Source organism: Oryx dammah, unplaced genomic scaffold (assembly GCF_014754425.2).
Source record: "Oryx dammah isolate SB20612 unplaced genomic scaffold, SCBI_Odam_1.1 HiC_scaffold_4, whole genome shotgun sequence".
NCBI lineage: Eukaryota > Metazoa > Chordata > Mammalia > Artiodactyla > Bovidae > Oryx > Oryx dammah.
The window spans coordinates 11,370,629-11,389,316 of NW_024070188.1; the positions used below are offsets into that span (position 1 = coordinate 11,370,629).

The window sequence follows — 18,688 nt, forward strand, 5'->3', positions numbered from 1 at the left end:
CCTGGCGGTCTACAGTCCATGGGGTCACAAAGAGTCAGACACAACTGAAGCATCTTCATCAGCAATCAAAAGATATTATTTATAATTATAATCATCTCAGTAAGACAAAGAACAACTACTGCTATTGATTTTAAGCCAGGGGAGAAAGGATAACTGGTTACTTGCTGAAACCACACTTAAATTACTATGGCTCATCGTTCATAAAAATAATTTCCAGATTTATTCAAAGCAGCTAATTTTTAAATTTCTAAAAATTATATTGAATTAAAACTATGCATGAAAACATATTATAACTTTGTAATGGGAAGACCTTTCTAAGCCCAAGTCTGCTGCTGCTGCTGCTAAGTCGCTTCAGTTGTGTTCGACTCTGTGCGACCCTATAGACAGCAGCCCACCAGGCTCCCCCGTCCCTGGGATTCTCCAGGCAAGAACACTGGAGTGGATTGCCATTTCCTCCTCCAATGCATGAAAGTGAAAAGTGAAAGTGAAGTCGCTCAGTCGTCTCCAACTCTAGCGACCCCATGGACTGCAGCCTACCAGGCTCCTCCGTCCATGGGATTTTCCAGGCAAGAGTACCGGAGTGGGGTGCCATTGCCTTCTCTGAAGCCAAAGTCTAACAGCTATAAGTATAATTATCGAAAAATGCATATGTGCTTTCCGCACCACCAAGACAGGAGCTCATACAGCATTGTTCTGGATTCCCGTCATAAATTAAAGGGACACTTTCACAATGTCCAAAGTCCTTGCTGTCCTGCAAATGAAGGAGAAGGATGTCCTCAAATACCTTGCTGCAGGAACCCACTTAGGTGGCCCCAACCTTGACTTCAGATGAAACGGTACATCTGCCAAAGGAAAGCTCGTGGCATGTACATCATAAGTATGACGAGAACCTGGGAGAAGCTTCTGTTGGCAGCGTGTCACTGGTGCCATTGAAAACCCAGCTGACATCAGTGTCACATTCTCCAGGAATGCCAGCCAGTCAGCTGTGCTGGAGCCCACTGCTGCCCCCGGAGCCACTCCTATTGCTGGCTGCTTTACTTCTGGGAACTTCACTAACCAGATCCAGGCAGCCTTCCAAGACTTCTGGTGGTTACTGATCCCAGGGCTGGCCACTGGCCTCGTACAGAAGCCTCTTACATTAACTCATTTAGCATTGCTCTGTGTAACACAGACTCTCCCCTGTGCTGTGTGGATATCACCATTCTGTGCAACAAGGGAGCTCACTCAGTGGGTCTGATGTAGTGGAAGTTCTGCACCTGTGTGGCACCATCTCCTGTGAACACCCATTGAAGGTCATATCTGATCTCTGCTTCTACAAAAACCCTGAAGAGACTGACAAAGAAAAGCAGGAGGCAGCTGAGAAGGCTGTGACCAGGGAGGAATTTCCAGGTGACTGGACCGCTCTAGCTCCAAAGTTCACTGCTTCCTAAGCTAAGGTGATGGGCTGGTCTGAAGGTGTATGGGTGCTTTCTGTGTCTATTCAGCTGTTCCCCACTCAAGCCTGTCAATGAAGACTGGTCTGCAGCTCCAACTGCTCAGACCACTGAATAGGTAGGAACAACCCTGGAGTGGTCTTAAGTTGTTCTTCCACAAACTCAAAATGGAAATAGGTTGACAGAAAATAAAGTTTCTTTAAAAAAAAAAAAGAAAGAAAGAATAAGAGAAATATATCCACATATTAATTAAGAATTTTGTGCAAAACACCACAAATCAGAGGGCAAAAGACAGTCTAGAGAAAATATTTACAAATATTGAAAAAGCTGTTCTAAGGGTTCACAGTGAAGTATGGGTTCAGCTCAGTTCAGTTCAGTCCTTCAGTCGTGTCTGACTCCTTGCGACCCCATGAATCACAGCATGCCAGACCTCCCTGTCCATCACCAACTCCCAGAGTTCATTCAAACTCATGTGCATCGAGTCAGTGATGCCATCCAGCCATCTCATCCTCTGTTGTCCCCTTCTCCTCCTGCCCTCAATCCCTCCCAGCATCAGGGTCTTTTCCAATGAGTCAGCTCTTTGCATGAGGTAGCCAAAGTATTGGAGTTTCAGCCTCAGCATCAGTCCTTCCAATCAACACCCAGGACTGATCTCCTTTAGAATGGACTGGTTGGATCTCCTTGCAGTCCAAGGGACTCTCAAGTCTTCTCCAACACCACAGTTCAGAAGCATCAATTCTTTGGCGCTCAACTTTCTTCACAGTCCAACTCTCGCATCCATACATGACCATAGGAAAAACCATAGCCTCGACTAGACAGACCTTTGTTGGCAAAGTAATATCTCTGCTTTTTATATGCTGTCTAGGTTGGTCATAACTTTCCTTCCAAGGAGTAAACGTCTTTTAATTTCATGGCTGCAATCACCATCTGCAGTGATTTTAGAGCCCCCAAAAATAAAGTCTGACACTGTTTCCACTGTTTCCCCATCTATTTCCCATGAAGTGATGGGACCAGATGCCATAATCTTAGTTTTCTGAATGTTGAACTTTAAGTATGGGTTGCTGCTGCTGCTGCTGCTAAGTCACTTCAGTCGTGTCTGACTCTGTGCAACCCCATAGACTCTATCCTAAATTACTTTAGGATGCCTACTATACTCACATTGAAGTGAAGTGAAGTGAAGTGAAGTCGCTCAGTCGTGTCCAACTCTTTGTGACCCCATGGACTGTAGCCTACAAAGCTCCTCTGTCCATGGAATTTTCCAGGCAAGAGTACTGGAGTGGGTTGCCATTTCCTTCTTCAGGGATCTTCCCAGTCCAGGGATTGAACCTGAATCTGCCACATTGCAGGCAGACGCTTTACCATCTGAGCCACCAGGGATGAACGAGGATTTAGGGTAGGAAGATAAAAAATTCTTAAAGCACTGATATATAAAAATTGAGAATTCTGAGCTGTTAAACTAGTAAGATTAGGGAAAATTTAATAACTTAATTAAATTTATGTATATGGAATGTATATAGAATTTAAATGTGCATAGAATCTTAAATGTATATAGAATTTATGTAATAACTACTAGACTTGTTAAAAATCTTCACTAAGATTATGATTGAAAACGAAATGGTATTAAAATCAGATGCTTGATAATATTTTGGCTATAATGAGTGGCTAGACATTGAATTATCAAGAGTAGATATTCATGAACATTTACAGAAATAGTACAACAGAAGTTTGGTATGCAATACGCAATTGCAAACTTACACAACAGCAAAAAACAAGAGTAAATAAAATACCTGTGGTAGAGTAGCAATTTCTGCCATTCACAAGTAGCAGCCTTATCCAGTATATGAATTAACCATCAGTTTTTGGTCCTCATGTTAAGTTATAACATGTGTTCACTTGGTCCAGGAGATTGTAGAACAGACCTTATTGAGATGGCTGAAATTAGGCTAAACCAAAGTATAATGTGGTTTGTAACCTGCTTAGAGATTAAAAAGATAAATGATGATGTTTACAACCCAAAGAGTCTATGATTCATCAACTATTATCTAAAATGTAATTCAGATAACATGTTTTTTTTACAGCATACATATGTCAGTCGTGGTCAAGACAATGGTACATATCCAAGCTAAATTATTCTCCAAAAACAGAGGATGGATCTGAAAACATCAGCTTTTCTCTGTCACTAGCAAATAAAATAACAAGCCAGATAAATTTCCAATTCAAAAGTTCTTGTTATGGCACGTTTACATGAGTAAAGAAGCATCTTAAACACTGCTTGCACTTAATCTTTATTATTAGCTTTAAACCCTGAATTGCATAATACTATATTATAAAATGACATGTTTAAGCACATTGGCTGTTTGATTTAAGATGCATGATAATCAATTCTTGATTTTTATTAGATGTTTTTAAAGTGACTAGTTGCATTGAAATAAATAATATCGACTAAGGAAATACTGAAATATAGATACCTAAACAGAGTACAAATTCTTCAAGAAGCAGGATGAGGTAGATTTTGTGTTCACAGACTGTGTTTATAATATCATTATTTGATTGGTAAAGATTAATCTGAAAAATGTTTTTATCCATTTTAAATCAATCTTAGTATTTCTGAAGGAAATCAAGCAAATTCCAGATAAATTGTGATTACATTTTACCTTTCTGTTTTCCCTTTATTTTTGGTATGTAGGTCAAAGTATGAACTATTCATGGTAGATATCATAGACATCCCATTTCCACCTTCCAGAGGTATTTAAAGGATTATATGGAAATCATCCCATTTCTCATCAACATGCTTGAGCCTACCCAAACAGTAACTATTTCTTGATTTTTCTTTGCACACCCAGCACCTTGGACAGTGCCGAGCATAAACCAGGCATTGATCTATTTTGGAGCAGATAAACAGACTTTGTCCTGATGCTATATTTGTCTTATATATTGCTGGAGATACTAATCACCAGGGCTTGAGCATCTTTATGTTTCACTGTAATGATACTGCTTGTATGCAAACCACTCCTAAAATGTGTTATCTCATTTTTAATGCAAGGTGTTACACTTGGAAAACAAAATGTTACACTAAAATTCATGTCAATATAAAAATTATTATTTCCAGATATCGATCCTCTTTTACATGCAAAACCAGAATATTAATGTTAGAGGAATTTAAAATAAAAATACTCTTTGTAAAGCAGCGCTTATTTTCATTCTCATCTTCAAGTTCACCAAGGAATTCCTAAGGGTAAGAAAGAGAACTTCTACTTCCCTCCACCCACTTCACCCCACCAAAACAAACAAACAAAAAAAGGAAGGAAAAAGAGAATTTTCCAGTCTTATTTTTAAATACTGTTATTTAAATACTGTTATTGTGCATCGTCAAGACATATATTCAGAAGTCCCTCCCCCCGCTCCTTTAAACTCGTATCTTATAGTAAATACACTCTTGATTCTTGTTACCCACATGCACTACTATGAAGATTATGGACCACGGTAATTGTTCCTTGTGTTCACAGTGGACACTGGAACTCAATAAAGAAGAGAATAAAATGGAGCGAAGGCAAACCCGTCTGTAAGGGATCGCTGCAAACCGGTTTTTACTCGGTTTGTACTAAATGAGTCGAGGCATAACAAGAACCCTTTGTCTGCGGGACGACGTATCTGGCGACCATTATCTCCTCGTGGAGACGACGTCTGAAGACTCCGCCCGGGCTGGGGGTGGGGAGGGTGCACCGCGTGGAGAGCTCAACCGAGAATTAAAGTGAGGGAACAAAGAGACCTCCCAGCTGCCGCCAGCCAGCGCCGCGCAGCTGCATCGAGAGACGCGGATCACACCCGGAAGGCTCTTGGAATCCGCCTCCCCGAGACCAGAGCTCAAGTAAATAATTGATGGCGATTGATCCGGCCCAGAACAAAGCTCTGCGGAAAACCAGCGCATCCAATTCCGAGCGGCTTTGGAAGCTTCTGCCAAGGAAGGGATATGCGAGTGCAGCGGGACCTGTGAGCGCCGCTCCGGGTCTTCCATCTCGGGCGTGGCTCCGGCCCTTTTTTGTCTGCCTGCCACCCGCCCCTCCGCCTTCTCTTCCCTTTTGAAAATAGCCTCTCTTTGGTTACTTCTGCCCTGTCCTCCCTTGCAATCCCGCCTCCTCCCCTGCCCAGGCCGGTGAGGTCAGCTCATGAATATCAGTGCACTTCCCGGGGAGCGTCTGGCACGGCGTGGTACCTCGCGGGTTCGCCGGCTCAGAGCCGCAGCTCCAGCACGGCCGCTGACGCCGGAGTCATTCGCTCTCCCGGCCGCTAAGTCTCCGCGTTCACTCCATTGTTTGGAGAAAGCGAGTGGGTGTGGAACTGGTGCGAACCGGCCCAGAGTGAAAGTGCTTAGCCAGACGGTCGCATATACAATACTGCGAAGTGAAACTTTCCTCGTCTCCTGAAGACACAGTAATAAATCCTGAAGTCCCCGGAAGATCAGAAGGAAAGAGCTGTCGATTGACTTCGAAAAGCATCGCCTCTGCTAAGAAGTGAGCAGTTCTGGATTTTCTAAAGGGATGGGGATGAGATACGGGGTTGGATGGGTCAGTGGGCAGATAAAGCTTGAGAGTAAAATTGTTGGTCTAGGCCGTTGCTGGGGTGCTTGCTTAGCGATTTTCGTAAGGGAAGCCTCCAAGAGAGAAAGCATCTTGTCACTTAGTGAGAACCACGTGACAGCAGCCAGGTACCTTTGATTGTGGGAGTCGAGTTCCTGGAACTCGAACTTCCTAACCTGGGTTAGAACTATATGGGGGTGAATTAAGCGTTCTCTGGTGGCTTTCAGCTTCAGAGTGGTTATGCCTAATTCAAAATAAAAATAAGGTTGCGTTGGCAGTATAACTCATCCGGGTGATCCGCCTTAGTGTGACCTGCCAAATAGCTAGACCAGGTATTCAGATATTCTGGGAGCACGTTGCTCTGGGAGAAGATGTAGAAAATAAGTTGATGGATGACTTCCTTCACCCTTCCACCATCTCTTCTTTGTTCAGTATTATTTTCCAAACCGAGTTGGTAGGAGATTCCTAAAAGAGAATGGGAAATGGAGGAGCCTTCCCAGTAATATTTCTTTATAAATTGAGGTATTACTATACATTGACTAAGTTATGGTACTTAGACAATATCAGGAATAATGCTAGTACAGTAACTAGCAAATATCTTCTCTTATAATAGGAGCTTTTTTTTTTTTTTAAAGCAGAACTTTCTGCCTAGTCATGCCCTTTTCAGTGCTTTAGGGAGAAATTATATTTCTAAGGAAAAAGCACCTAATTGAATAGCTGAGTAAGCTGAATCAGTAGGGAGAAGAACCCAGGAGGCAATGGGTTTTGAGTTGCTGTTTTCCAGATTTTAAAAGCCAGTAATGGATTTATCTTGAAAAAACAAAAAAACAAACAAACAAAAAAAAAACACAGTAGGAGTTAATTGTACCACAGTGAGGATGCCCCAGGCTTCTTGGGTGTAGGGTCATTGTCTTAATTTGACTTCATGGAAAGGACTGGGCACTTTAAAAGTATAACTTTGCCTGTTAGGTGCCATCTGAGAAGATGCTTAATAATGAAAATGCTTTCTATCTAGCAATTACCCTTAAAACTAAAACGATTCACAAAACAATGAAATTTGGATAGGTGTAGAAAAGTTACCACTTGTAATTTAAGAAATCTTGCACATTCACAATAAATTATTCAAAAAGTATTTTTAATTTATTTCTCAAAGCTAAAAATAAATAAATTAAAAGAAAAAAATCCCTTTAGGGTTGCTAATGATGAAAGCATATAGATGATTTTAATGCCGTATTTTCTTGAAACTGAATTTGATTTGAAGCCATTCATTATTTCTACTTTCTTTCAGTTCTAGTCTACAGGAAGGAAAATGGGTGCATTTCTCTAATTAAAAGCAACAATAAGGGTTAGATCAGTTTGAGAAGAGTATCTACTTATCCATAACAAATTTTCTAGGGGAAAACCTTTTTCATCTAATTGACATTTGAGAATATTAATTAAAACTTTCTCCACAAAACTAGGATTTGAAATGCAGATATGATAGTGAAGAAACCAAAGTTGAAAAATTAGGGTATTGACAATTCTAGCATATGGACATCTTTCCCTTCTGAAGCTTCTTCTTGACCTTATCTTCTTAAAAAAAAAAAGAAGAAGAAGAAGAAGAAACAAAAAAACATCCTTCCCATCAATTCCTTTTGACTCCATGCTTGCCATAACCTGCTACCGTGAGAATGTTAGGTTCAGCAGCTTTCAGATCTTCGTTTTACCGCGGTAGAGTGGGGGTGGTGATAGCGCCTCCCCGGGCGAAATGAGAATTGACAATTCTGCATCCTATTTGTAAAGTCAAGGCTTCTATAAAGCGCCTTTCAAATCTCATTTTCTAGGGCTTCTCCTGTTGAGGGGAATCAGCCTTTGCTCTGTAACAACGCAGATATGCTGTGTGCTTTCCTTCTTTTGTTTCCGTCTCAGATTATAAAGGAAGGTTGGTGGCAGTGAAGAGGGAAGCGAATGATCTGGTGATGGACTATTGTAAATTACGTCCCTTAGATTCTTCCTAGACCGCCATGAGTCAGCCACCGACGGGGGGCGCTGCCCCTGTCACAGCCGCGGCTCCTGCCGCTACCGGTGCCACTGAAGCTCGCTTGCACCCGGAGGGCAGCAGCAGAAAGCAGCAGCGTGCTCAGTCACCCGCTAGACTGAGGGACAATTCTGTCCGACAGGCAACCTCGACCACCCGGGCCCCAGTAGGGGCTGGCACTAAACTCAATTCTAGTCGACAGCAGCAGCTACAGCAGCAGCAGGGCAACAAGACCGGGAGCCGCTCAGCGCCTCCGGCCAGCGCCCGGGGAAGCGGAGGCGGAGCGGAGAAGGCCGCGCCCCCGGCGCCCAAGGGGGCGGCCTCGGGAGCTGTCCAGCCTGTAGCTGGTGCTGAAGCAGCCCTAGTGGCGACGGTGGCCCCGGTGGGTGTCAGGAGGCCTGGCCTGTCCGAGGAGCCGCTCCGGGAGCTAGAGCCCGCGTCCTCTAAACTCGGGGAACCCCCTCCGCTAGGAGAAGGAGGAGGAGGGGGTGGGGAAGGAGGAGGAGCCGTCAGTGGCTCCGGGGAAAGGGAGGGGGGCGCTCCGCTGCCACCGCCGCCGCCCAGGGGCTGGCGAGGGAAAAGCGTCCGCGCTCAGCAGAGGGGCGGCAGCGGCGGGGAGGGGGCCTCCCCTTCGCTATCCTCCTCCTCCTCTGCGGGCAAAACCCCAGGCCCCGGCAGCAGAAATTCCGGGCTTGGCGTGGTGGCGGGTGGCGGCGGTGCTGGAGGGAGCTACTGGAAGGAAGGATGTCTGCAGTCTGAGCTCATCCAATTCCATCTGAAGAAAGAGCGGGCAGCGGCGGCGGCCGCGGCTCAGATGCACGCTAAGAACGGCGGCGGCGGCAGCAGCAGCCACCGCAGCTCTCCGGTCGCCGGCGCCCCTGCTGTTTGTGAGCCCCTGGCGGTCCCTCCCGCCTCCCCAATGGCGGCGGCGGCAGAGGGCCCCCAACAGAGCGCAGAGGGCAGCGCGAGCGGCGGGGGCATGCAGGCGGCTGCGCCCCCTTCGTCGCAGCCGCACCCGCAGCAGCTCCAGGAGCAGGAAGAAATGCAGGAGGAGATGGAGAAGCTGAGGGAGGAGAACGAGACTCTCAAGGTGAGTTGGGGCGGGGGGTGGGGGGTGGACCGATTGGGGGAGGGGAGGCGTGGGCCTCGGAGGATTAGGGCGTGTCCTGGCAAAGTGAGAGGCGGCTAACCCTCTCTCACTTAAAGAAGAAGGGAAGGGGGACAGGAAACGAGAGGAGGGGGTTCCTAGGCCCTTTCCGGATCTCAGAGGGCTCGAGATCAGTAGCGTTAGGTTTTTATTTGGCTGCAAATCTGGGCCTTCGTTTCTCTGGTTATTATGGTTTGTCTCACTTTTTCATGGAGAGCACTCGAGTTAGGAGAGCGAGGGAAGGCCAAGGGCCCGTTTTCTTAGTTTCTTGTCGTTCGTTCAGCTCCGTGTCATCCCTGTCCCATGGAGAGGGGCCGCTAAAGCTGAGGATTTGGAGTTGGAATGGGGTGTACGTGCTGTGTGTCCGAGGGGTGGGGTGGTGTGGTGGGGCGAGGCCAGTTTTGATCCGCGGCCTGTCCCCGCCTCAGAACGAGATCGATGAGCTGAGAACCGAGATGGACGAAATGAGGGACACTTTCTTCGAGGAGGACGCCTGTCAACTGCAGGAAATGCGCCACGAGTTGGAGAGAGCCAACAAAAACTGCCGGATCCTGCAGTACCGCCTCCGCAAAGCAGAGCGCAAGCGGCTCCGCTACGCGCAGACGGGCGAGATCGACGGGGAGCTGCTGCGCAGCCTGGAGCAAGACCTCAAGGTCTGCGGCGGGCGCGGGGGACGGGGCGGGGGTGGGGACGCGGATCCAGGGCTCTTTGCGTCGAAAGGCCTTCAGTGGGGAGAGGCCAAGAGCTTTAGGGAAGCGGGAGTTTTCGCAGCGCCCATGACAGCAATTCAAGGTCCGGGAAGGGGAGGAGGAGAAACAGACAGGTGGATGTGAGAGTCCCGTGTGTACGAAAGGTCTTCCGGAGGGCGAGCTCGGGGTGCTCTCCTGGGAAGGAACCGTGACTCTTACCGAGGTGGGAGGAGGGCGCCTCCCTCCCCAGCGGAACATGGGCGTGGCAGAGCGCCGGCTTGGGCCTGGATCCGGCTTCCAGAGAGCCTCCTGAAGTGCAGGCCGAGTGGATGGATTCAGGCACCAGGAGCAGCGCGGTGAAGACTCCTCCGGGGGAGTTGAAGCCCAGAATAGGGACAGCTCCCGGGAAGATACTAGAGTTGAGATTTCTCTCTGAAAGCCGCCACCCCTCCCCCGCATCCCCGCCTTCTTCCAGAAGTCCTTCCTTTCTGTACTTAACCATTTCAACCACTCCCAGAAAGGAACACTATCTCGTGTGTGGTTCCTTTGGCAAAAGTAATGGGAGAGTGAGCTAAATGAAAGAACCTTGTTCTTAGTGAAGTAGCTCCTTCAGAATCTCTGCCAGTGGAGAAATTTCAGCTTGGAAACGCCAGAGTGTGGTCTGTTCATTGGGTTTGACTGTAGGCAGATTCATGGACAATGCAAATCAGATGTTATCTTGACTGTCTTGGACAACAAATGAAATGCAATTTCAGTTGTATTAATTTCATCAAGATATCAAAACTGAGTGTAATTATCTTTTGTTTAAGCTATGGGAAAACATTTTACGCAAGCTGTGTTATTTCTTTTTCCTTTTTCTGACACTTGTGGAATGTGGGTCGTGCACCAGGCACTATGGCAAGCCTTATTCCGTATATGATTATTTCACTTAGTTCTCAAGGGGGAAAAAAAAAAAACTGTAAGGTGGAGATGATTAATAACGTCATTTCATAGGTGACAAGATGACCCCTTTACAGAAGTTAAGCGCCAGCCCCTAGCCCTGGAACTTGGCTAGTAAGTGGTCAGCCTGGCTCCCTACCTAGTCTAGCTTCACTGTCTGTGTCCTAAGTCACTGAACCAAACTACTTCACTTTTGTTCCAAACCCTAAAATTTCTGAGGTAATCTTTAAACAGGAGGCAAAAAAATGCACACACTAATTTTTTTAACTTAATCTCAAAGATTAAAATGTGTCATAAAACTAAGCACCTAGAATGATAGGGTCAAAATTCAAGCCCCAGACTCTACTTGGAAAAATTGTATTTTCAAGTGTTTTAAAATAAGTGATAATGGGGGCACCTGGAATGAGAGGAGATTTGTGAAATTTCTCTACAGATAGTAAAACACAATTGCACATTTATAACCATGATATCATGTAGACATTAAGGGAACAGAGTGTAGAACCAGACTACCTGGCTGCTTGTTAGCTCTGTTACCTTGAGCATATTACTTTACCTTGATAAGCCTCAGTTTTCCTTGTCTATAAAATAGGAATAACACTCAAACCTATTTTGTGGGATTGCTGTGTGGTTAAATGGTTTATATGTGTGAATGGTTTATATGTAAAGCATCTGGAAGGATGCCTGGCATATGGTGGATACTATATACGTATTGGCTCTAATACTTTTAATGTAACTAGTCCATTTATCGTATTGTGTTTAATTATATTTTACTGGTAAAAACACTTTAATTTAGGTTGCAAAGGATGTATCTGTGAGACTTCACCATGAACTGGAAAATGTGGAAGAAAAGCGAACAACAACAGAGGATGAAAATGAGAAACTGAGGCAACAGCTTATAGAAGTTGAGATAGCAAAGCAAGCATTACAGAATGAACTGGAAAAAATGAAGGAGGTTAGTAATTGATTATCTCATGGCATGTCTAATATATATTTAGCTCTTCATAGAGAGTGCCAAAGACTAATATGACTGTTAATTCCATTTTCATGATTGTAGGACAGTTTGTTGTTCTCATCCAATATAGTAACAGATACAAGCTTTCATACTAATAAATAAGTAGCAAAGAAATAATTCTGACCTCTGCCCTGCTTCTGACTTGACATATATGAACCGTGACTGATGCTTTCTTTGTGTGTGTCATCTAAATGGATGTTAGTGAAATAAATTACACAGCTATGCCAAACACAAAGGGCATCACAAGTATGAAGGCTTGAGCCTTCAGTTAGTTGAGGGGGAAGGGCTAATCCTGTGAGATTTCTACAGAATTCATAGAACCACAGACTTTTAGGATGAAAAAGACCATCGAGGCCATTCAATCTGATCTAATTGTTGCTTGACTCCTCCTTATAACACAATCCCCAAATGGTCTAATACTTAGAGGACCACCAGCACCTAGCCCTTAAGATCTCTGGTGGTTTAGTTGCTAAGTCGTGTCCAACTCTTACAACCCCATGGACTGTAGCCTGCTAGGCAACTCTGTCCATGGGATTTTCCAGGCAGGAATACTGGAGTAGGTTTCCATTTCTTAATTTTGTCACAGCATAACTCTGTTTAAGATTTTCTTTCGAGTTGAAATTTATTTACTAGTAAGTTTAATACATTCATCTTAGTCCTTCTCGTTTAAGTAGAAGAATCAGAGTTCTCTTCCACATTAGCTGCTAGAGGATTCCTAGCAAGTTTCCCCTGAATCTTCTCAAAGAACAAAATCAGTAATAAGAAAATAACTAGAGAGTAAAAGAAACAGAAAAGATGTATCAAGAAATAATTAGCTTTGTGGTAACAATTTGAAATAAAATAATATTCTTCCTTGAAAGCTTCCTGAAAACGTATGGTGCAACTTGTGAAAAGCATTATTGAAAATTAGCAAATGCATATGTGGTTCTCTGAACATGTAAATGAAAATCCTGATCTTTCCATAGACTAATTGAGATATTGCACTTTCCATTACTGTGCTTATCTCGAAGTGGTATAAAAATGTAACTACACCCAGGTAAGTGTGTTATTTGCTCGGTTGAGTCTGGCTCTTTGTGACCCTGTGGATGGTAACCGGTTGGGCTCCTCTGTCTGTGGAATTCTTCAAGTGGAAATGCTGAAGTGGGTGGTCATTCCCTTCTCCAGGCCATCTTCCTGACCCAGGGATCGAACCTGGGTCTCCCTCATTGCAGGCAGATTCTTTACCATCTGAGCCACCAGGGGAAGCCCTGAGGGACCCAGAGTGAAGAAAAAACTGACATTCTTTAACAATGTACAGCTCATTCCCTAGATGTTTACAGTGAAATTCCTTTGGAATGTACATGGTGTGTAGTATCTTCCCAATAAAACTTCTCATTTAGCTTTTACTAGAATTTCTTTTAGAAACAAAGGATGGATAGCAAAGATTAAATAACATAGAACCTCCTTTCCAAATAAAACCAATACTTTAAGAAAAGCCCAAGTCTGTTTCAGGATTAAAACCCTTAAATGTTTCTTGCTCTGATATCATTCAAAGTGAGTCTTATTGGTGAGTGAATAGCTTCCATGAGGCAACCATTTTCCACACAGATCACCAACTCCCAATTTCCTTAGCAGTGACCTCAACTTGCCTCCAAATTTAACTGTACATGTCTAACCTCGAGGGCAGCTTCTCCAGCAAAACCCAGGTTGTCCTTATTTTGCTTTCTAAAGCAATGTATGTATTGTAACTGGTTCATGATGATGGTGATTATTATATTAATAAAGCTATTGTTCCCTGGGGGAAATAAATGCAAATACAATATAACAATGAAAATATCAGTAGTCAAGAATATGTGGCAGGAATTTGTAGAAACTGTTTCAGTGGGATAAACTATTTTATGGTCAAAGTTTCTACTTATTTTATATTATCATGTAAGCACTTTTAACATGACAAATTAGAGCAAAATCATTGTATTGATACGTGATTTTTAGCTAATACCTGAGGGTGGCTTTGTGCTACGGTAGAGAAACTGGGAGCCACAGGGCTGTCTTCATCAATAACTAATTGGGTGACTTAAAAGTTCTCCAACTTCTATTTGCCTCAGTGCATTCAGTTGTAAAATGTTATTTTCAGGGATTTCAGTGAGTCTCAGCACCTTCTACAGTGATCAAGCCTTTTATTGTAAAATCTGGGACATTGTCATTTAATATTTTTTTTCTAAATTTGAGAGATCAAATATTAACATAGGTATAAAGATGTTTCTTTGATAATAATCTACAGGTGAAGTTTGAGAAAAATGGAAAGTTTGATTGCCAGGAAAATGGAAAGCTTGATTTCCTTACTTTTAAAATTAAGGAAGTAGCCGGGGCTGTCGTAACAGAATACTGCAGAGTGGCTTAAATATATTTTCTAAATAAATAGGTCCAAAAATCAAGGTGCTAGCAGGGCTGGTTTCTTCTGAGGGCTGTGAAGGAAGGATCTATTCCAAGCCTCTCTCCTTGGCTCATAAATTGGATCTTCATGTAGACAAGGCATTCACTTTGTCTGTGATCAAATTTCCCCTTCTTATAAGACACGAGTCAAAATAGATTAGGACCTATTGCAATGACTTTTTAAAGGCTTGATTGTCTCAGTAAAGACCCTCTCCGAATGTCGCATTCTGAGATACTTGCTTGGGCTAGGATTTCAACATGTAAATTGGGGCAAGGGGTACAATCCAGCCCATAAGAGTAGCTATTAAATATCTTCTTAGTGACAAGCAAAAAGAAAGCTCATTGTCACATACATAAGGCTTCATTCCTTATTCAGACCTCACTTGCATTCTTCTGTATTCTTTGTCTAGGCAATTAAAAATTTTCAAGTCAAAACAAACTTCACTAATTACAAGGGATGCAAAAGAAATGCCTTGTGATTTGGTATTATATGAATGTTTTTCAAGTGACTATCTGAAAAGTTGGGTTTAAGAATGGCATAAGAGCTTTATGATTTTCATCCTGTGTCTGGGAAGGGGGAAGATTCCTGTAAACTGGCCATAAGCCAGAGAGATGGGCCCTCTTCTGTCTTAAAAGTCAAAATAATCTTACTGCCAACAACAGAAAAATGACAGAAACCTGAAGATATCCTCATTGTAAAAATGCATTTCATTGATTCTGTTTCCCATACTTTTTTCTTATAACCATTTCTTCCTTCAGGATTCTAACTCTGTGTTGGGAAAATACTCTTGCCGCCTTAGGCAGTGTGGGTATATGTTCCTGCCAAAAAGGAAATTCTCATGCACCTGGGACGAATAAAAGCCAAACCCAACCTGGGTTCGCTCCCTGGGTTGGGAAGATCCCCTGGAGAACAGAATGGCAACCCACATCAGTATTCTTGCCTGGAGAATCCCATGGACAGAGGAGCCTGGTGGGCTATAATCCATGAGGTCGCAAAAAGTTGGGCACAACCAAGCAACACTTTCACTTTCATCAGGACATCAGCTTTTAAAGTAACCTTTTATTTTTAAAATGGGCTCTAAAATAGCATTCAGTTTGGGAATTTGAGTGGTGGTAGGGAAAAGAAATGGAAATAAAGAGGAAGGGAGAGAAAGCAGAAAAATATCTGAAGGATTCTAAATATTGTTCTAAAGAGGAAATGAAAAATATTCTGGCAGGAAAGTTTTGTAGTCATATGAAGGTTAGTTGAGGTTGACCTTCATAATGTTGTAAAGTATCAAAAATAGAAAAAGTAGTTTTAAAATATGTTTAAAAATCAGAAATGTTTCATTAAAATAAGATTTTTGTAATGGCGATTTTGTTAGCTTCTTAAAAGATAAATATAAAAACTGAGGTGCAATCATAACTGGCTTACTTTGTGTGGTAGAGGTCATGAGTTTGGAGCTGACTTGTCCCCCATCTGATTGCAACAACTTCAGTTAATTATCTGCTTTTTTGGGTGTAAAACAGAAACATTTTTCAAGTCTTTGGTGAGTGTTAATCACGCAATTGTTATCCCTTTGTGGTGTCCTACCAGTGGAGTAAATAGAACCAGGCCAAGCTTTCCATTATGAAGGAAATGTACTAGTTATGGAGTAAAATCATAAAATGTCAAACAGAATATACTAGAGAGAAGCAGTCTTCCAACTCACAGAGTTTGGTTACTTGTATGGAGTCATATAGATGTTGAACAGCACAGCAGGGACCAATAGGCCATCTGCCAGAGTTTGCAAACCATTTACTGAGAGTTTAACTGGCTTCGAGGGTGCTGACCGATTCCTCTCAGGGTTGGTGGCTGTACAAGGTCCCATGCACCTGCTCACATCCATCTGCTTATCTTCTTCCCCTGAGAACACAGAGTAGGCACCAGGGGTTAAGAAGAGTTGAGTAGAGGCAGGATGGAGGTAATTAGCTGATTTTACTGCTACTCGTTGCCTGTATTGAAACAGCTGATGTTCTGCCAACTGCAAACAAGAGAGACCTCTCAGGATGCTGGCTTGAAATCTTAATTGCATTCTCATCGCAATTATAAAACATTGATAGAGACTGGCAATATGCTTTCTTGCAGCAGAAAAATGCCATTACCTTTATGTAACTTACTAAAACTGATATTCTGTCTTTCAGCTTCACAATCAGTGAGATAGAGGATTTTTTAAAAGTTATTTTATGGAACCAACAATCAACCTTTGGAATTCCGGGTTGGGTTACTGCACCTATAGCATGAAAGGAGAATATAGAGGGATCAGGGACTTCCCTGGTGGTCCAGTGGTTGAGACTCTGTGTTTCTGATGCAGGGGGTGCTGGTTCCATCCCTGGTCAGGGAAGTAAGACCCCACATGCCAAGCATTGTGGCAGGAAAGGAAAAAAAAATAAAAAAGAATATAGAGGAGGCTATTTATAGTATGGAGAAGGCTCTGTGAGGCGTGAGTCTCTGCTACAGTTAAGTGAAGGTCACTGACCTTCATGAAGTCTTACTTCTGTAGAAACCACCTTGATTTTCAAAGCTTTGAAAGCCCTGTGCTCTTCAGAATGAAGGGGTCTTCTCATGTCACCTGTAAAGTCTGGCACTTGGAAAAGCATTGGTGATAGATGTTTGAGAAATGAATGAACCAAGAGAAGTTCTTTAAAGACCTTTTGTCTTTGAACATAAAAAAGGAGAAAAAGAGTAAATAAGATGATGATGATGAGAATGTTTATTAGATCTTTTTAATTTCAAAATCTGTACTCTTTGTATTGTCTCATCCCCAATCCCAACCCAAAAATCTTAAAATAAATTAATTTTCTTAACTTTTTCTGGCTGTTGCTCTAGGGAGCTCTAAACTGGCCTACTGCAATAGCACCATCTATCTTGGGACTTTTTATTTTCTGTGCACTTGGTTAATATATCCTACCTGTTGCCGTGAACTTTCACTTTAGAACACAACAATAATTAGTACTATAAATTTCAACAGTAGTGTCTTTTTAAAATTTTTATAGGGTACGTAGAGATTATAGCTCTTTACTCAGACTCTCTGTACAGACAGAACACTTTAATAAACAAATGCTTTTCCTGTATGTTTACAGTTACCTACTTATTTTCTTATAAAAGATAAAGAGCTGATGGTAACCATGTTTGGTTTTGATTGGGCATGTTTAAGTTATAAGGTGCCACAAGAAATTCTGAGTGATAAATCAGCAAAGAAACAGCCCTAAAGACGTTAAGTGGGGAATTTCTTTGGCATCCAAGTTATTTCCCCCTGGTCCTGGTAGTTAACTTATGATCTGAAAAATGGAATAGTAGTCATTGATCTTTATGGTGAAATTACCATAAATATTTTGAAATGCATCAATTAAATACATGGCTGTAGTCTCATCTCAGAGGCCTTAGTTTGTTGAGTAACATAGGCAGGAATAAAAGAAACTAAAGTAAAAGCAAAGCATATTGTGGCACCTAAGCATAGGAAAGCTTGTCTTCAAGGTTACCAATCATTGGATTTGTAAAGATGTATTAATTTATGAATTGTAAGCTTTGTTGGATTTTTTTAAAAAATGAAATCACATTTGCAGTTGTCTGCACTTTGAAGTGATTCCCAAGGCTCATTTGGGTAAATGGCCCTTTTCTTTTACCCACATGCCAAGCTCTCAGTAAAAGCAAAGTGGTTCACAGATCAGAACATGCCTATTGGTGAAACATACTGATTTTTTTATTATAAATTTCAAATTTATGTTTTTCTCCACATCAGCAGTACACACCCTATATAATGGATCAGATTACAGTTCCTTTCTTGGCTGGAATTTCGAACTTTATATTCTTGAAACAGTAAGGCACTGAACAGATGATGAATTCTTAAATAATGGACTAAGCCTCTGCCCCTTGAGTACACATGCAGTTCCCAAGGCTTCATAGAAATTGTTCAATAAATGTATGTTGAAACATTTATTGGAATATTCAATAAATGTATGTTCTGTTTGCTGATAAACCATATCTGTGGGAACTAAGTCTCTTCTCTGGACTCTGCCAGAGTAACAGAGGCTCTAGGGGCTTCCCTCATAGTTCTGTTGGTAAGGAATCCACCTGCAATGCAGGAGACCCTGGTTCAATTCCTGGGTGGGGAAGATCCGCTGAAGAAGGGACAGGCTACCCACTCCAGTATTCTTGGGCTTCCCTTGTGGCTTAGCTGGTAAAGAATCTGCCTGCAATGTGGGAGACCTGGGTTCAATCCCTGGGTTGGGAGGATCCCCTGGAGAAGGACAAGGCTATGCACTCCCAATATTCTGGCCTGGAGAATTCCATGGACTATACAGTCCATGGGGTCACGAAGCCAGACACGACTCAGCGACTTTCACTGGGGCTCTAGACTGAACTTTGAGTGGCCTGAGCAGCTGACCTGTGTTTCAGTGCATTCGTGGAAGCATGTTACCTACATAGTTAGCGAAGAGTAGC

At 42.9% G+C, this 18,688-nt stretch overlaps 1 protein-coding gene and 1 pseudogene across 2 annotated transcripts in view; both read left to right on the plus strand.

Moving 5' to 3' along the window:
- The first annotated feature begins 730 nt into the window (after positions 1–730).
- Positions 731–1,646, plus strand: LOC120862844 (annotated as a pseudogene).
- A 2,940-nt stretch (positions 1,647–4,586) lies between these two features.
- Positions 4,587–18,688, plus strand: part of SOGA3 (SOGA family member 3) — a 77,187-nt gene continuing 63,085 nt past the window's right edge. For both annotated transcript variants that reach the window (XM_040238968.1, XM_040238969.1), the window contains exons 1-3: positions 4,587–9,117; positions 9,603–9,827; positions 11,596–11,754. In XM_040238968.1, coding sequence (XP_040094902.1) covers positions 8,014–9,117; positions 9,603–9,827; positions 11,596–11,754 — 1,488 coding nt within the window. In that variant the 5' untranslated portion in view covers positions 4,587–8,013. The remainder of the gene's footprint in view (positions 9,118–9,602; positions 9,828–11,595; positions 11,755–18,688) is intronic.